Source organism: Oncorhynchus mykiss, chromosome 25 (genome assembly GCF_057628025.1).
Source record: "Oncorhynchus mykiss isolate SJ-2025 chromosome 25, ASM5762802v1, whole genome shotgun sequence".
In the NCBI taxonomy this organism is placed as follows: domain Eukaryota; kingdom Metazoa; phylum Chordata; class Actinopteri; order Salmoniformes; family Salmonidae; genus Oncorhynchus; species Oncorhynchus mykiss.
The window spans coordinates 42,389,023-42,404,852 of record NC_143046.1 but is presented as its reverse complement, the minus strand read 5'-3'; the positions used below and the strand labels follow the sequence as shown (position 1 = coordinate 42,404,852).

Below are 15,830 nucleotides of genomic sequence, written 5' to 3'. Positions count from 1 at the left end.
TGATCTGGTACGTTTCTGTTGAGAGAACATACCTGGTCAACGTGACAATTCATTCACATACACCAGGCGAACCCACAGCGACTGTACTCCCTACAACTACTATTTTATACCCCAAAATGACTATACTCCCACTGGAAGCTGAAGCACAACGCAGTCATGACAATGACTAGTGAGACTATGTAAGAGTTGACCGGACATGTCTTAACCATCACTCTCCCCTGTCCCATACACCCAACCCCGTACATCCACCCTCTGTCCCCCCCTCTTCCCAAGGGCATTGGCACAGATTGGCACAGCAGCAACAAGACGCAGGGACAGATCAGAGCGAACTAAGCGTGGTCTCACCTCAGGCAGCGGCATGCCGTTGATGATGAGGTCAGGCTGCTGGGGGCCCTGCCCGCTGGCGAAGGTGTGCTGCTGATAACTGCCGTGGTTGGGTGCAGCATTGCGTGAGTTCTGGTTGTCCACGTTGATGAAGGTGCTCTCGGAGCGCCTGCAGCCCAGCGGCAGGCTCTGCTGGTGGTAGTCGAAGTAGTTGAGGGAGGAGGTGAGAGATGAGCAACTCACCACGTTCATCTTGTCCGTCTCCTCCACGTCGCGCGGCACGAGGCGGATGTCGTTCTTGCTCAGCTTCTTCTTCTTGCTCGACTTCTTCTGGCTGCCATATGAGTACTCCGCCACCCTGCGCAAGTAGAAGAAACTGAACAGACTCAATAAAGCAGTGCTCTGTTGTATCTGCCCACAGGCAAACGCCATTCAGTCAGAGGCGCCCCGCCCGGCCATGCCAGGGTGCTGACCAAAAGTTCCCATGGTGGTGGCCAGCTCATTGGTGGGCATTCAGGGTAGAGAGAGAGGAGCCATGCTCAAGTCACCCCAAGCCTGACCGCCTTCCCCATGCCACCAATGGAGCCATCATCCCTCATTTGTTTGCGTTTGCATGCTCGGCACAGTTGACATGTCTCACAAACAACAAGCACACACAATGCAAACATGCCAAACCACAAAAGCACACGTACACACACACAGCAACAACAAGACAACAGACAATACTGAAGAGCACCAACCAAATTTTGCAATCATATTTAAAGCACAGCCCTAACGTTAATTCCCTTTTTTCTTTCATTACCAAGCGAGGCCCACTGGCAATATGGAGTGCAGGAAAACTGTAAAATCAAATACATTTAGAAACTAGTGTCTGTGGCTGTTCCCTGACTGGAGCAGAGCATTTTGATTCTAATCAGCCTAAATGAGAAAGCCGGAGATTCTTTATTGAAAGGATGCTGCTGATGCTCAGGCTGGAAGAAGACAATTTCCATTCTCCATCCAGGCTTGTAAATTCTTATGAGGGGAAGTTTTATTTTAAGCAGAATCCCTTGAATCCCTCCTGACCCAAGCCTATGCCTCTGAGTTTTTAACATGTCAAACATTTGCATGGACTCCCACTCTCCAATAATCTATTTTTAGCCCTGGTTGGATAGATTGTTTACTCTTGTTTCTACCGTGCATCTAATAAAACTTGAGGCCCTGGTTGCTTATGCACATGTAGGACTCCCCCATCCTTAGTATTTACTGGATGGGTTCTCCTTTTCACTTAAGATGCTTTCCGGGTCTGTTCCTCCCTGCCTTCATTCTGGAAAATAAAATGTCAATAGCAGCAGCCTTGGACTCTATCGTTTTCGGGGCATCTCAAAACTGTTATTTCTCTCTCTCGCGCACGTGTGTGCTCTCTCGTCTGAGTAGGGGAGAGAAGAGACTGTGAGGATCAAAAAAGAGAGTGCGTTGTTCTGCCATTGTTCTCTCTAGTACTCCTGTGCCCAAAATCGAAAAATGGACAGAAGAAATCCTCCCCGACTCAAAGAAAATTAGTAATAAATTGCAGATAAGTACTGCATAGGTTTGAGGTGGTAGCTAGCTACTCAGGAGCACTGCACAGCAATATAGATTAAAGTACCCAGCAGGAAAATGATTTTTATGCCACAAAACAGGATTTTTTAAGGTGGTTAGGTAGTGTTGGGCAGATATTATTTTATTTAGCTTCGTTTTTTTGTTTGATTGGTTGGTTGTGTATTTTTCTTACAGAAATAGAGCCTTGTGGGTCATATCCAAATGAAAGAGCGTGCTGGGAAATGTAGTAGGCTATGTTTTTCAATGTGGCAATGACAGACATATAAACGCCCTAAATCCCCTTAAAGTTGGCTTAATAAAATTACTTATGTCCAGAGTCCTTTGCTTCACTCTCTAAGAGCATTGTTTTTTCAGAAAACAAACAGATGTTTTTATTCCAATGTCATTAATTACTGTCTGTGTGCTGTTTGTGTTGACAACAATGTGACTTTGAAACAGGAAGCTATGTGACATAACAAGTGAGGCCCTAGGGGTGCTATCCATACCGTACATAGAATATTGAATGTAAAAGGGATCTCCTACTATGTGAACCCCTGATCAAATCTACATCTCTGAAGAATAAGGATTGGAAAAACATGATGCAAATCCATGAGTGCTTTAGATTTTAAATCAACACTGACCAATATGAACCATAATCCATGATCATGTGTGCCTGAGAAAGTCCACACTTTTTTTGAAAAATAAAGTTGTCTGCACACCTTAAGTATTTCTAGGTGAATAAAGGAAAATAAAGTACAACACAATGTCCATTCTTGTAGGCTATGCTTCACAGCAGGGGTTCCCAACCTTTTTTCCCCAGGGGTCCCCTCAATAATTATTGTTAATTGAGATAGCCTATATTAAATACAACACTAATTTGGTTTAATTTGAGGAACCTAGGAAAATGTTGTTTTGAAACTCATTTCCTGCAATTCTACATAGTTTAACATGACCCGTGACATATTTTAGGAAGGTTATTTAATGATTATAATAATAACAAATAAGGAAAATAAAGTATAGACCCGATTTCCCCAAATATTATTCTATTAACAGATGTGTTTTATAATTTTTATGTACTCTCAACCTGATTTTATGTATTCTCTTTGACAGAAAGTGATTTGATCAATTGATAGTGACAGAGTCACACATTATATGAAATTACTTACCAAGCAAAGTCCAATTTCTTTGACTCCTGGACTTTAGAAGGTCATAGCTCAGCTTCTGATTGTCATAGAGACAAACCAATACTCCCATGTGCATCAGAGTCCCATCTTCGTCTGGCATTTTACAGCTTGTTTCTAGCCTAAAGCATTGCAGATTTATGCGTAGTTTTAGATCAAGGAAGGTCAAGGAAGGTCCCGAGCATCCCATGAAACGTTGGCGCCACGTTTGGGGGGCATGCCCCCTGAGTTGGGAACCCCTGCTTCACAGTGTGTTTAATGGATCTCAACCCAACATTTTTGTCAATAGTCCTTTATCCGCTAGAGCTGACTGAGATATGTGCATTTGCCTTACTTTATGGAAGAACCATACAAGGTCAGCCAATTGCCACACGTTTGAAACGGCCTGATGTAGCAGCACAACTAAAATGCTGTTCAGAGTAAAATATGAAATATGATAATAGCTTCAGGTTAAATCCACAAATGCAATTTGGACATTTTAAGTGGTAATGTATCACTAGGAAATCAAAGTGGAAGCTGATGCTTTACAGAAGAAAATCATATGTTTATTATGATGATCAAGATAATAATGTGCTACATAATAATGTATGTCTCCTTCAGAGGCATAGTGGGTTCAAAGGTGGATGACATTAGTTTTAGTAGTAGATCCCTCTAGCATTAATTGTATTATTATTATTATTAGGCTATCATTATTGAGTTTATCATTGTGATTAGTAACAGTATTATTGATAATGATCATTATTATGTAATCGTTCTCACAGAATGGTAGGGTATGCTGTCTCCTTTAGAACATCCATTTGAACCCTTGGGAATAACATGCGCCATAAATTAAATAGCTGTAAAATTCAGATAATTGTCAGAATCTAGCCAAGATTATTAGTCCTAGGTAATGGTGAGGATTTGCAAAAAAAAAAAGGAGTAAGCCAAGGACGCTTGGTCAAGGAGTCCATAAGCCATTTTTGCTTTACCAATTCGGAGCACCTGCATTCCTTAGTAGCGCCTAACATTCAGGCCCCTGGACATGCACTAGATATACAGCTACGTGCACTCAGTACCAGCCTGAACTCACTCACTCTCTCTCACACACACACACGCACAACAATTATGCGCACCACTGAATGGGTACCAAAATGCGTACATGTAGGCCTATATGGAGGAATAAAATAAAACAACAGGCCTATAACCATGACCGACTGAAACACCAAACTAATGAGATGGATATGAAGGGGTTGTTTTCAGTACCTGCAGTTGTACGTTCGGATCTCCTTGTTATCCCTTTTGCACTTTACTGCCACAAAAATCATAGTGACAAACAGGATAGCAGCAATAGAGCCCAGGGCAATGATGAAGATCAACGACAGGTTTACGGGTCCAATAGATTCCTGAGCGTTCAGGTCCGGTGAGAGGTAAACTACAATGTATGCCGAGGCCGACAACGACGGTTTCCCGTGGTCGCGTGCCACCACTGTGATCTCGTAGGTCGACTTGACCTGCTCTCCGAACATCTTGGTGGACCGGACCTCTCCATTCACTTGGTCTATCTCAAAGAAAAGCCTGTCCCCCTCCGAGATGGTATAGGTCAGCCTTCCATTCTCCCCCTCGTCATAGTCGTCGGCCTTGACTTGGGTAACCAGGTAACCCACTCCTGCATTTCTTGGAATGGATACCTCCGCGGTGCCATTTACCAGGGATGGAGTGGTCATAACAGGTGTATTGTCATTCACATCCAAAACGACAATGCGCACCGTTGCGTTACTGGACAAGGACGGATTCCCCTGGTCCCTGGCCAAAACTTTGAAGTCAAATGTCCTAGTGTACTCGTGGTCGAATGATCTCATGGAATAAATACGCCCTGAAGGATTTATGCTGACATATGTGTTTACGTCCATGTGTTTAATCTCACTGGGCACGATGGTGTATGAAACTGTGCCATTCATGCCCAAATCAGGATCTATAGCTGACACAGCCAGCAAACATGAGCCAGGAAGGTTGTTTTCTAGGACCATCTCTTGGTAATGTGGTTTTAGAAAGTGGGGAGGGTTATCATTTTCATCTGTGACTTTCACTACAAACGATTTAGTGGCGCGTAAGGGGGGGGTACCACTGTCCTCTGCTTGGATAGTTAGATTGTACGTGTCCCTCTGCTCTCTGTCTAGCCTGCCATCAACAAGGATGGTTGAGAAGCTCTCGTATTCCTGGAGCCTGAAAGGAACGTTGCCTTGTAGTCTACACTGCACCTTACCATTCGCGCCCGCGTCCTTGTCTGAGACCCTCACTAATGCAATAACGTATCCGCGAGGCGCGTTCTCACTAACTTCAATAAGCTCCGTGTTCACCGACAATAAACTAATGACAGGTGGGTTATCGTTCGCATCCATCACATTGACAGTGACTTTACAATGAGCCGGAATAGAATTGGGACCTAAATCTTTAGCTTGGACATCAATCTCGTAAATATGGGTTACTTCATAATCCAAAGGGCCATTTACAGTGATAATACCGGTTCTAGGGTCAATTTTAAATACGTCTCTCGTTTTCTCGGTGACGTAACTGTTAAACGAGTACACAACCTCACCATTAGTTCCCTCGTCAGGGTCCGTTGCATTCAAGTCAATTACAAGTGTATTAATAGGAGAATTCTCCATCACGTTCACTGTATACACAGGCTGGTCAAAAACGGGATTATTATCATTTGAATCTATTACTTTAACATTGAGCTGGACTGCGCCAATCTTTGGGGGGTCTCCACCGTCTTCTGCACTGATTTCGTATGAATAGTGAGACTGAGTCTCCCGATCTAAAGATTTTTGAACTACGAGCTCGGCAATCTTGGACCCGTCCCCCCTAGTCTTAATCTCCAGCCCGAAGAGCTCATTCGGGGTGATCGAATATGATTGCACACCGAAGATCCCCGAGTCCGGATCGCTTGCCCCCTCTAGGGGGAACCTGGTACCAGGGGAGGCGTTCTCTGAGATTTCAATGTCAATGTGGTTTGTGGGGAATCTGGGCGCATTATCGTTCAAATCCACAATTTCAACTTTAATGACACATATCTCCATAGAGTTTGACATCACCTCCAGAGAGACAGTGCACTTTGCCGTCTGTCGGCAAGCCACGTCCCGGTCTATTTTCTGATGTGTGAGGAGAAGTCCAGCCGGGCTGAGTTCCACCCATCGCGGCTCTGAATTCGAGATGACCCGCAAGTACGGCGCTCGCGGTGCAATGGCAAATCCTTGCGTTTGTGCGTCCTTTGTCACGTTTCCAATGATATACCCAGCTTTCTGCTCTTCGTTTATCGAGTATTTCAAATTAATAACAGAATCAGCGCCAGTCCAGCATAAAATAACTATCCAAATAATTTGTAGAAAATCCATCTCCCTGGCGTACATTGTACCTGTTGATTTTCCTTATATTTAATGGGGACCTTGTATGATCACGCACACCTTTGCATGTCAGAGATAACGGGAAAAATCATCCAGTTATCTCATCGAAAAGTTATCCAGGGAATACGTTTCGATTAAAGAAAAGGCTCGTATATGACATAAATGTTACTTGATTATATCGATATGGTCTACTTCATTGTACTCTTCTGATAAAAACCACATTCTCCAATCTGCTGCAACGCGTGAGATTTTGGGGAGGATAGAGCTTGGAAAACATTCTGACTGATCTCAGAACACTGATTTACCCATGTAAATCTGAGCAGTTCATATCAAGCAACAACTATAGCGATTGACACGATAAACCCAACCATTTCGATGCAGGGTGAAAAACCATGCAAAAAAATAATAATTTAAAAATCAAAAGGGAGGAACAATCCGATGAACAGGTATATCAAAGGATAACGTTCAATGGAGATAAAATAATTGGCTAAAACATTTTCCAGTTAAATTCTTCCCAGCGTCATGATTCCGGTACCAAAACCACAAGGCGCATTTTAGACAAACTGGATTTTACGCATGCGTTCCATTCATTCATATTGACGATTTTTTCAAGTTGTAATGACTTTTCCTCTTCACTGGGCAATTATATCACACCAGATATCCGATTGAAACGTAAAAATGAATCCGTATTGAGAAAAGCCCTGAATAGCCAAAGTCCAGTTATCGAACGTAGACCAAGGATGCTGTTGTCGGCACTAGTCTTATAATGCTATTAGTGAAGACCACAGTTACCTTTTTATTTCCAGGCAAGCATTTAGAGGTTTTACTCTCTCTCTCAAAGTAGTGTAGCTTATTTTACTAATTCATTTCCTTGGATCGCACACATGGAGACACCGAACACATTCCGCGGCGAGATATGGTCCATATCAAATCCATTGTGAAACTATATAGAGATAAAAGGATGTTATACCGTCACAATAAGAAGCAGATCGTTTCAAGCTCGCAGCAGAGCAAAATGCATGAAAATATCCGGCCTGAATGAGCTAAAAAGCACCACTCGTTGTCAGTAGGCTGCTAGTTGACTCCAATACGCGCTCCCGGCTCCGCTCGCATCAACAGTACACACTGCCCCAATGCACAGCTCAGCGCCGAGCGCTCAGTCTCAGGACCCGCAATCCCCTCAACCAATCAGAGGTTACACAGGAGGTTTGGATTTGCTGGTGGGTGGGGCAAACTACAGCAACGAAAACTCGGCCGACTACCTGCACACTTGTACAGCTGTAGATGGAATGGGTTAAGTAGGGTTGATATAAATAGGCAACATTTGTTTACTTATCACTCGATGTTTATTATGTATTTAAAGAGATTGAACAGGATCCAAACCTAGTACCGTAGTTCTAATTAACTAACACAGACACGCACATATATATATAACGGGTAGACCTCTTGGTATGTTTACTATATTTAATATTTCAGGTTCTCTTTGTGTTTCTTGTCATTTCAATGCAATCGGAGTGTTTACATGCTTTCTTTTGAAATACCGGTGTGTATTGAGGCTTTGCCAAAATGCAACTGCATTTTCTATTGGGATCTGAGTCCAATCCTTCAATGATGATATGGCTTTATGTATCGAAATAATATTTGATCTACACGTGATTGCTGATGACATAAAGATGATATAAGCTTTATTTACATAATGGACGTAGCATATAGCTTATTGTAGCCTATTTTGTTAAAGTGGATAGATTTGATCATGAAACGCTGTAAAGCGGTTCATTTTTGGCGGCTTCAGACTGCGTTAGATGCGCGAAATGTAACACCAACCTTTCTTGAGAATCAGGTAAGTGTAGTTTGCCATGTAAAACGAGGACAATTTGTTAACAATATAATGAGGATAAGTGTCATGTTGCATGTTATTTGTGGAACATAGTGTCTGTATTGCCGGACAATGAAACAAATGTGCTTCTAGTTGCAGCCTGCAAACTCCCCCTCTGTCAGAGCGGGCGCCACACGCACGCACGCGAGCGCGCACACACACACACTGCATTCCTTAGATGTGAATAAAATGACATGGTCACTAAAATGTATAATTAGGCCAACAAAACAATGCGATTGCTTTGATGTAGCAACATGGCATGCTCTAATTAAAATAATTTGCAATTATTGTTTACGATACTGCAGTCATTCGGTCTCCTGAAAGGAACACTTTTTATGTTTCACATCAGTCTATCTCTGATAAGACTAGGCTACTTCGATCTGCCTTTGGGTGCAAACAGCAGTATAACTACCCACGTCATTCCATGGAAATGTAGTTGATTGTTGTATTAACAGCACAGAAAGCACACATATTTTCGTTTGCATCATGTCTATATTTTGAGGATACGAGGGTGGGGGGTAGGCCCAGCATGCCTGTTGTAAGGCATATTTGTCCCTCGTGTGTTTTGCTGCCTTCTCACTCCTCAGCTCACTCCTCCCCTCCAGTAAACATGGTTGCAGACCATATCGAGTGCTAACAGGTTTCAAAGTCACAAGGGTGACACCTAGCGTCCTTTTGCTGCTTGGCTCAGTTATTGACATTGACCCAACTACATTTATGTCAATCATTTTGCCCATTGTTAAATTGCTGCATAATTTTCTCATTGTCGCAGACCAACTTGCTCTGAGATATGCGGTTATTTTGCTTTTCAGTGTTTTATTCAGTTTGGAGGTAATTTGTTTCATTTATTGTTTGTATTAGGCCTACAGGTGTTTATTGTTTTGTCGTCATCGCCATATTTGTCCATAAGTTATGCTTGAAAAGACATGTTTTGTATTCCTCATATCTTACTTGAGATGTTCTGAAAATTAAAAATAGCCAAACATCAAAAAACGATTATTACCATATTTCTGGAATATAACACACCCTAACAGTTGTGGCTATTTTACATTTATTTTCATATTTATTATTTTCAAACCTCAAACAGCCATCCGATTCCAGAGTGAGATAACTGTTATATTCGAATTACAGGATGTACATTCCATTGTGGAAGTTGCCAAAACACTGGTTGCATGTGAAACACAGTACGAATCACAGTACCTTTCACAGTCATATGCCATGTGAAAAAAAAGGCTCTACTAACACACTAATCCCTATAGATCTGTAACATTATGTGTATATTGAAAGTGCTTGATGGATAGATTTTATTTTTGATTTTGAATTATTTTACACACAAAACCGCCAACTGTGGGCTACTCTATTCTCTTTTAGTCTTGATAAGCAAAACAAGCTTTCTGAAAAAAGTACCTTCAGAAAGTATTCAGACCCATTGACTTATTCCAACAATGTGTTGTGTTACAGCCTGAATTCAAAATGGATTAAATAAACAGTTTCTCACCCATCTAGACACATTACCTCGCAATGACAAAGTGAAAACTTATTTTTAGAAAAGTTAGCAAATTTATTTTCAAAAATGTAATACGGTAATATCTACTGTAATATACATAAGTATTCACACCCCTGGGCCAATACATGTTTGCATCACCTTTTGCAGCGATTACAGCTGTTAGTCTTCCTGGGTAAGTTTGTAAGCGCTTTGCACACCTGAATTGTACAATATTTGAACATTATTATGAAAAAAATGATTTAACCTCTGTCAAGTTGGTTGTTGATCATTGCTAGACAGCCATTTTCAAATCTTGCCATAGATTTTCTAGACTATTTAAATCAACTGTAACTAGGCCACTCAGGAACATTCCATGTGGTCTTGGTAAGCAACTGCAGTGTACGGCTGATGTCGGAAGTTTACATACACCTTTGCCAAATACATTTAAACTGAGTTTTTCACAATTCCAGACATTTAATCCTCGTAAAAAATGCCTGTCTTAGGTCAGTTAGGATCACCACTTGATTTTAAGAATGTGAAATGTCAGAATAATATTAGAGAAAATGATTTATTTCAGCTTTTATTTCTTTCATCACATTCCCAGTGGATGAGAAGTTTACATACACTCGATTAGTATTTGGTAGCATTACCTTTAAATTGTTTTACTTGGGTTAAACGTTTCGGGTAGCCTTCCACAAGCTTCCCACAATAAGTTTGGTGAATTTTGACCCATTCCTCCTGACAGAGCTGGTGTAACTGAGTCAGGTTTGTAGGCCTCCTTGCTCGCACATGCTTTTTCAGTTCTGCCCACAAATTTTCTATAGGATTGAGGTCAGGGCTTTGTGATGGCCACTCCAATACCATGACTTTGTTGTCCTTAAGCCATTTTGCCACAAATTTGGAAGTATACTTGCGGTAATTGGCCATTTGGAAGACCCATTTGAGGACCAAGCTTTAACTTCCTGACTGATGTTTTGAGATGTTGCTTCAACATATCCACATAATTTTCCTCCTCATGATGACATTTATTTTGTGAAGTGCACCAGTCCCTCCTGCAGCAAAGCAAACCCACAACATGATGCTGCCACCCCTGTGCTTTACAGTTGGGATGTCACGTTTCTTCAAAATCGAACCCAGAAGCAGACCAGGACAAGGAGAGTAGGAAGAAGGTGAGTATTTATTTACAAGTGAATGTGAATGGGTAGATATATCCAGGTGGCGTAGCGGGTAGCGGTGGTGAGTTGATGGGAGTAAATAGGTGGATCCAATGGGGAAGCGGAATCCTCCGACGACCAGGCGGGAATGGGGTAAATGATCCGGGTGAGTAACTGAAGACAGAACAAACGGCGGTAAGTTCAAGGCAAGCAATACGTAACAAACAACAAAACAAATTCTAACAAACTTGAGGCTGATACTCTGGCACAACATACTGTTCATGGCTAACGATCCGGCAGGGAATGGATGTCAGGTCCGGGCTTATGAAGAGGAGAGATGATGATCAGGACCAGGTGTGCAGATAGCTGATGGGATACAGGTGCGGGTAATCAGAAACCCCAACTGGCTACATTGCCCGGCAACCAGACAGGGTGCGTTCCAGGACGCCGGAAAAAACTCTCCAGGACAGAACATAGGCAAAAAACAGACTCAGGAAACGGGATTCGTGACATGGGATGGTGTTCTTCGGCTTGCAAGCCTCCCCCTTTTTCCTCCAAACATAACGATGGTCATTATGGCCAAACAGTTCTATTTTTGTTTCATCAGACCAGAGGACATTTCTCCAAAAAGTACGATCTTTGTCCCCATGTGCAGTTGTAAACCGAAGTCTGGCTTTTTTATAGCGGTTTTTGAGCAGTGGCTTCTTTCTTGCTGAGCGGCCTTTCAGGTTATGTCGATATAGGACTCCTTTTACTGTGGATATAGATACTTTTGTACCTGTTTCCTCCAGCATCTTCACAAAGTCCTTTTCTGTTATTCTGGGATTGATTTGCACCTTTTGCACCAAAGTCAACCAAATCAATCAAATGTATTTATAAAGCCCTTCTTACATCAGCTGATGTCACAAAGTGCTGTACAGAAACCCAGCCTAAAACCCCAAACAGCAAGCAATGCAGGTGTAGAAGCACGGTGGCTAGGAAAAACTCCCTAGAAAGGCTAGACCCTAGGAAGAAACCTAAAGAGGAAGCAGGCTATGAGGAGTGGCCAGTCCTCTTTTGGCTGTGCCAAAAGTACGTTCATCTCTAGGAGACAGAACGCGTCTCCTTCCTGAGCGGTATGACGGCTGCGTCGTACCATGGTGTTTATACTTTCGTACTATTGTTTGTACAGATGAACGTGGTACCTTCAGGCATTTGGAAATTGCTCCCAAGGATGAACCAGACTTGTGGAGGTCCACAATTTTTTTCTGAGGTCTTGGCTGATTTATTTTGATTTTCCCATGATGTCACGCAAGGAGGCACTGACTTTGAAGGTAGGCCTTGAAATACATCCACAGGTACACCTCTTATTGACTCAAATCATGTCAATTAGCCTTACAATTTCCTGGAATTTTCCAAGCTGTTTAAAGGCACAGTCAACTTAGTCTATGTGAACTTCTGACCCACTGGAATTGTGATACAGTGTGAAATAATCTCTCTGTAAACAATTGTTGGAACAATTACTTGTGTCGTGCACAAAGTAGATGTCCTAACCGACTTGCCAAAACTATAGTTTGTTAACAAGAATTTTGTGGAGTGGATGAAAAACGAGTTTTAATGACTCAAACCTAAGTGTATGTAAACTTCAACTGTATACTTGGCCTTGTGTTTTAGGTTATTTTCCTGCTGAAAGGTGAATGTGTCTACCAGCGCCTGTAGGAAAGCGGACTGAACCAGGTTTTTCTCTAGGATTTTGTCTGTGCTTAGCACTTTTACGTTTCTTTTTATCCTCAAAACTCCCTAGTCCTTGCCAATGATAAGCATATCCATACGATGATGCAGCCTCCCCCGTGCTTGAAAATATGAAGAGTGGTACTCAGTGATGAATTGTGTTGGATTTGCCCAAAACATAACGCTTTCTATTCAGGACATAAAGTTAATTAATTTTCCACATTTTTTGCAGTTTTACTTTTGTTCCTTATTGCAAACAGGATGCATGTTTTGTAATAGTTTTATTCTGAACAGGCTTCCTTATTTCACTCTGTCAATTGGGTTAGTATTGTGGTGTAACTACAATGTTGTTGATCCATCCTCTATGTTCTGCTCTCACAGCCATTAAACTCTTGAAATGTTTTATAGTCACCGTTGGCCTCATGGTGAAATCCCTGAGCGATTTCTTCCTCTCCTCTAAAATCCAGTATTTCTATGTCAAAGTATTTTTTTATATTTCAGTCTTCTGTGATGCATATAAAGTGTAATTTTGGGATGCAAACTCTAAATTTAGTACACTTCAATACATATAGCTGACATGTTACAGGTGTCTTCTTTTCTCAAGCCCATAACCTTTTGTGTGAGGTGTGTCACGGCATTGCATGGGCGGTTCCTCCTGCAGGCAGAGGAGGATCGTTAATTATTGTAGCCACCTGGGCTTAGGGTATTTAAACTGCTTCACTAACCACTCTTGTCTCTCTCTCTGCTCCTCCAGGTATGATCCTGTTTTGTTTGTTCCTTTGTAGTTTTAGTTAGTTTTCACTCAGTCATATTCACACACACAGATTCACGCATCCCTGCACTTTACATACACCCCACTTTATGATACTTTCACACCTCATTCCTTTTTCTTGGTTTAAAGTTGATAGTTTTTGGTTTATAATAAAGAACCTTTTTGATTGGCCTGTCGTTCGTGTCCCCTCATTTTTGCCACAGACTATGAGCCGGCCTGTGACAGGTGTATACTTTTGTTTCAAAGTAGATTTGATTAAGATGACCAATAAACACTCTTTGTGACCATGATGGCTAAGGGCTGTTCTTAGAAATGATGCAACCCTGAGTGCCTGGATATAGTCCTTAGTCGTAGCATATTGGACATATACCAAAACCCCCCAAGGTGCCTTATTGCTATTATAAACTGGTTACCAACGTAATTAGAGCAGTAAAAATAAATGTTTCGCCATACCCGTGGTATACGGTCTGATATACCATGGGTGTCAGCCAATCAGCATTCAGGGCTCAAACCACCCAAACCACCCAGTTGCTGGTGCTTTTACAAGACACTGGGTGGATTCTGAAGCTAGAAACAATACCTTTTTAATGGACAGGGAATTAAAACAACCATCGGTGATGGTGGGGCTTTTTACTCAAGGCTTTTATTTAAAACATGTGGCATAGTAAAGGTCTGCAAATCAGCCAGAGGATTTTATACTGTATAATATTCCATTTGAAATTGTGCACAGGTTGATAAACAAAGTTGCTATGTCATAGGAGAGTGGAAGGGAAACAAATCAATAATTTCAGTAGGCTAGCCACTCTGTCTCCATGAAAGTGGTGGCATATAACATAGGTGATGAGTTATAGAGGGGAGGAGATTACTGGACAAATTACATTCATTTGTTTGTCCTTTTGATTTGAAATTATTTGAGTGCTTTTTTTTAGTGGTTGTAAACATAACTGTTTACATTTTCTATGCTAAGTATCGTTGTCATTTCATCTGTATAATTTGGTCAACGCAATATTTTGATTTCAGACACTAATCTACTAATCTACTGTATATTCTTCTCTATCATCTAAGAGGAGATGATGGCGATTGACTAGGCTACGTCTCCCTTCATTATAAGTATGACTTTTTATTGTTTCAAAGTATAATTACCCAGAAACCTCCAGCTCTCATGAACAAAGTGGCCATGAAAATATGTTTCTCCACAGCCACAGATATTGGACCACATGTGGAGCACAGTTGGCACACCCCTACAGTGCATGTGGGAGGTGGGGGGGGGGGGATGTTACTTGTTTGCAGTTAAAGGAACCATATCTGATGGTCCTGGGTTCTGTTTACCTATGAGTCATGACGCACACCTAGATTTAATTAATTTGTGCCAATAATAGATTGGAATAGATACCTTGAGTCCCATTCAGGCTTTCATAGAGATAGATATAGGTCTTTGTCTCTCTCTGTTGTACTAAAAAACACATTTAGAAATGTGTACTCTCTCTATCATACTTACAAATGTGCTCTACCTTTGACAGACAGACGACAAGGGTTTTGTTGAGCTTGCGATATGTAGTGATGCATACGAAATTGGGTTTTTAATCTATCTTGGCTCTATTCTTTTTAATGGAACAGAAATGGGAGCGAGGCACACTTGCTGTTGTGCGGAGACTGAGACAGTCAGATGGGTTCTGCTGTGACGATAGACTGAAGTGGGGAGATGAGATGGCTCGCTGTCAGAAAATGCAGAGACTTGACTGCACCTAGATGCTTTGAAGTCAGGGAGAAGAAAAGTTGCTAATCAGAGATGACAAAGGCTGTTACGGTCCTTCTCAAAGGGTTGGAAGTGTTTGAGGCAGCTCAGAAGTTTTTCTTTGTACTTTTATAGTGTACCACCATTGCTGACATTTGTTTGTTGCTCTCTGCACTGTTATCACCTCTTTCTAACCCTATGTGAAGTACGGCACTGTGGAGGAGTATGACGACGGACAGATGGTAGCAAAAGCTAGGCTAGTTAGGGTGAAGGGGAGCATATTTATACTTTTTTTTGCCCAGAAGACTTGAACCTCCACAGTTCAAAGTACAGAGAGAATGATTGATTTTGTCTCTCTCAATATTTTTCTCTCCACCAAGGCATGTCTGCATGGCACACGCTTCTGTAGTCGGACTCCTCTGTCCCTGCTGCTTGGTTCGAAAGGAATAGCTGAGTCCCTCTGACGTTGCGTTGGCACTATCCTCACCCCTCGCTGCACAGCCCACCCCACCTGTCCATGCCGGTCTGCCCGCTGAAGCTTGGCCTGCACTCAGACACACGCCTTACAGGTAGCTAGCGGAAGACGGAGACCGACAATGGAGCGTTGATTCGGAACGAGCTTGTTTTGGCTTTTAGAACGACCTTATTA

General features: G+C 42.0%; 1 protein-coding gene and 1 long non-coding RNA gene across 11 annotated transcripts in view; both read right to left on the bottom strand.

The window, feature by feature from the left end:
- LOC110505190 (protocadherin-19) overlaps positions 1 to 7,634 on the bottom strand; it is a 77,834-nt gene extending 70,200 nt beyond the window's left edge. For 2 of the 10 annotated variants that reach the window (XM_021584230.3, XM_021584231.3), the window contains exons 1-2: positions 4,308 to 7,628; positions 346 to 700 (exon numbers count right to left, since the gene is read on the bottom strand). In XM_021584230.3, coding sequence (XP_021439905.3) covers positions 346 to 700; positions 4,308 to 6,454 — 2,502 coding nt within the window. In that variant the 5' untranslated portion in view covers positions 6,455 to 7,628. Of the gene's footprint in view, positions 1 to 345; positions 701 to 4,307 lie in introns of all 10 variants that reach the window. The other 8 variants (XM_021584235.3, XM_090219945.1, XM_021584233.3 and 5 more) reach the window with 5 other exon arrangements.
- A 3,335-nt stretch (positions 7,635 to 10,969) lies between these two features.
- Positions 10,970 to 11,336, bottom strand: LOC149972000 (uncharacterized). The gene is made up of 2 exons (XR_016491830.1): positions 11,241 to 11,336; positions 10,970 to 11,138 (listed from the first exon to the last, which is right to left on the bottom strand). It is a non-coding gene; the product is annotated as an uncharacterized LOC149972000 (long non-coding RNA).
- Positions 11,337 to 15,830: the final 4,494 nt, after the last annotated feature.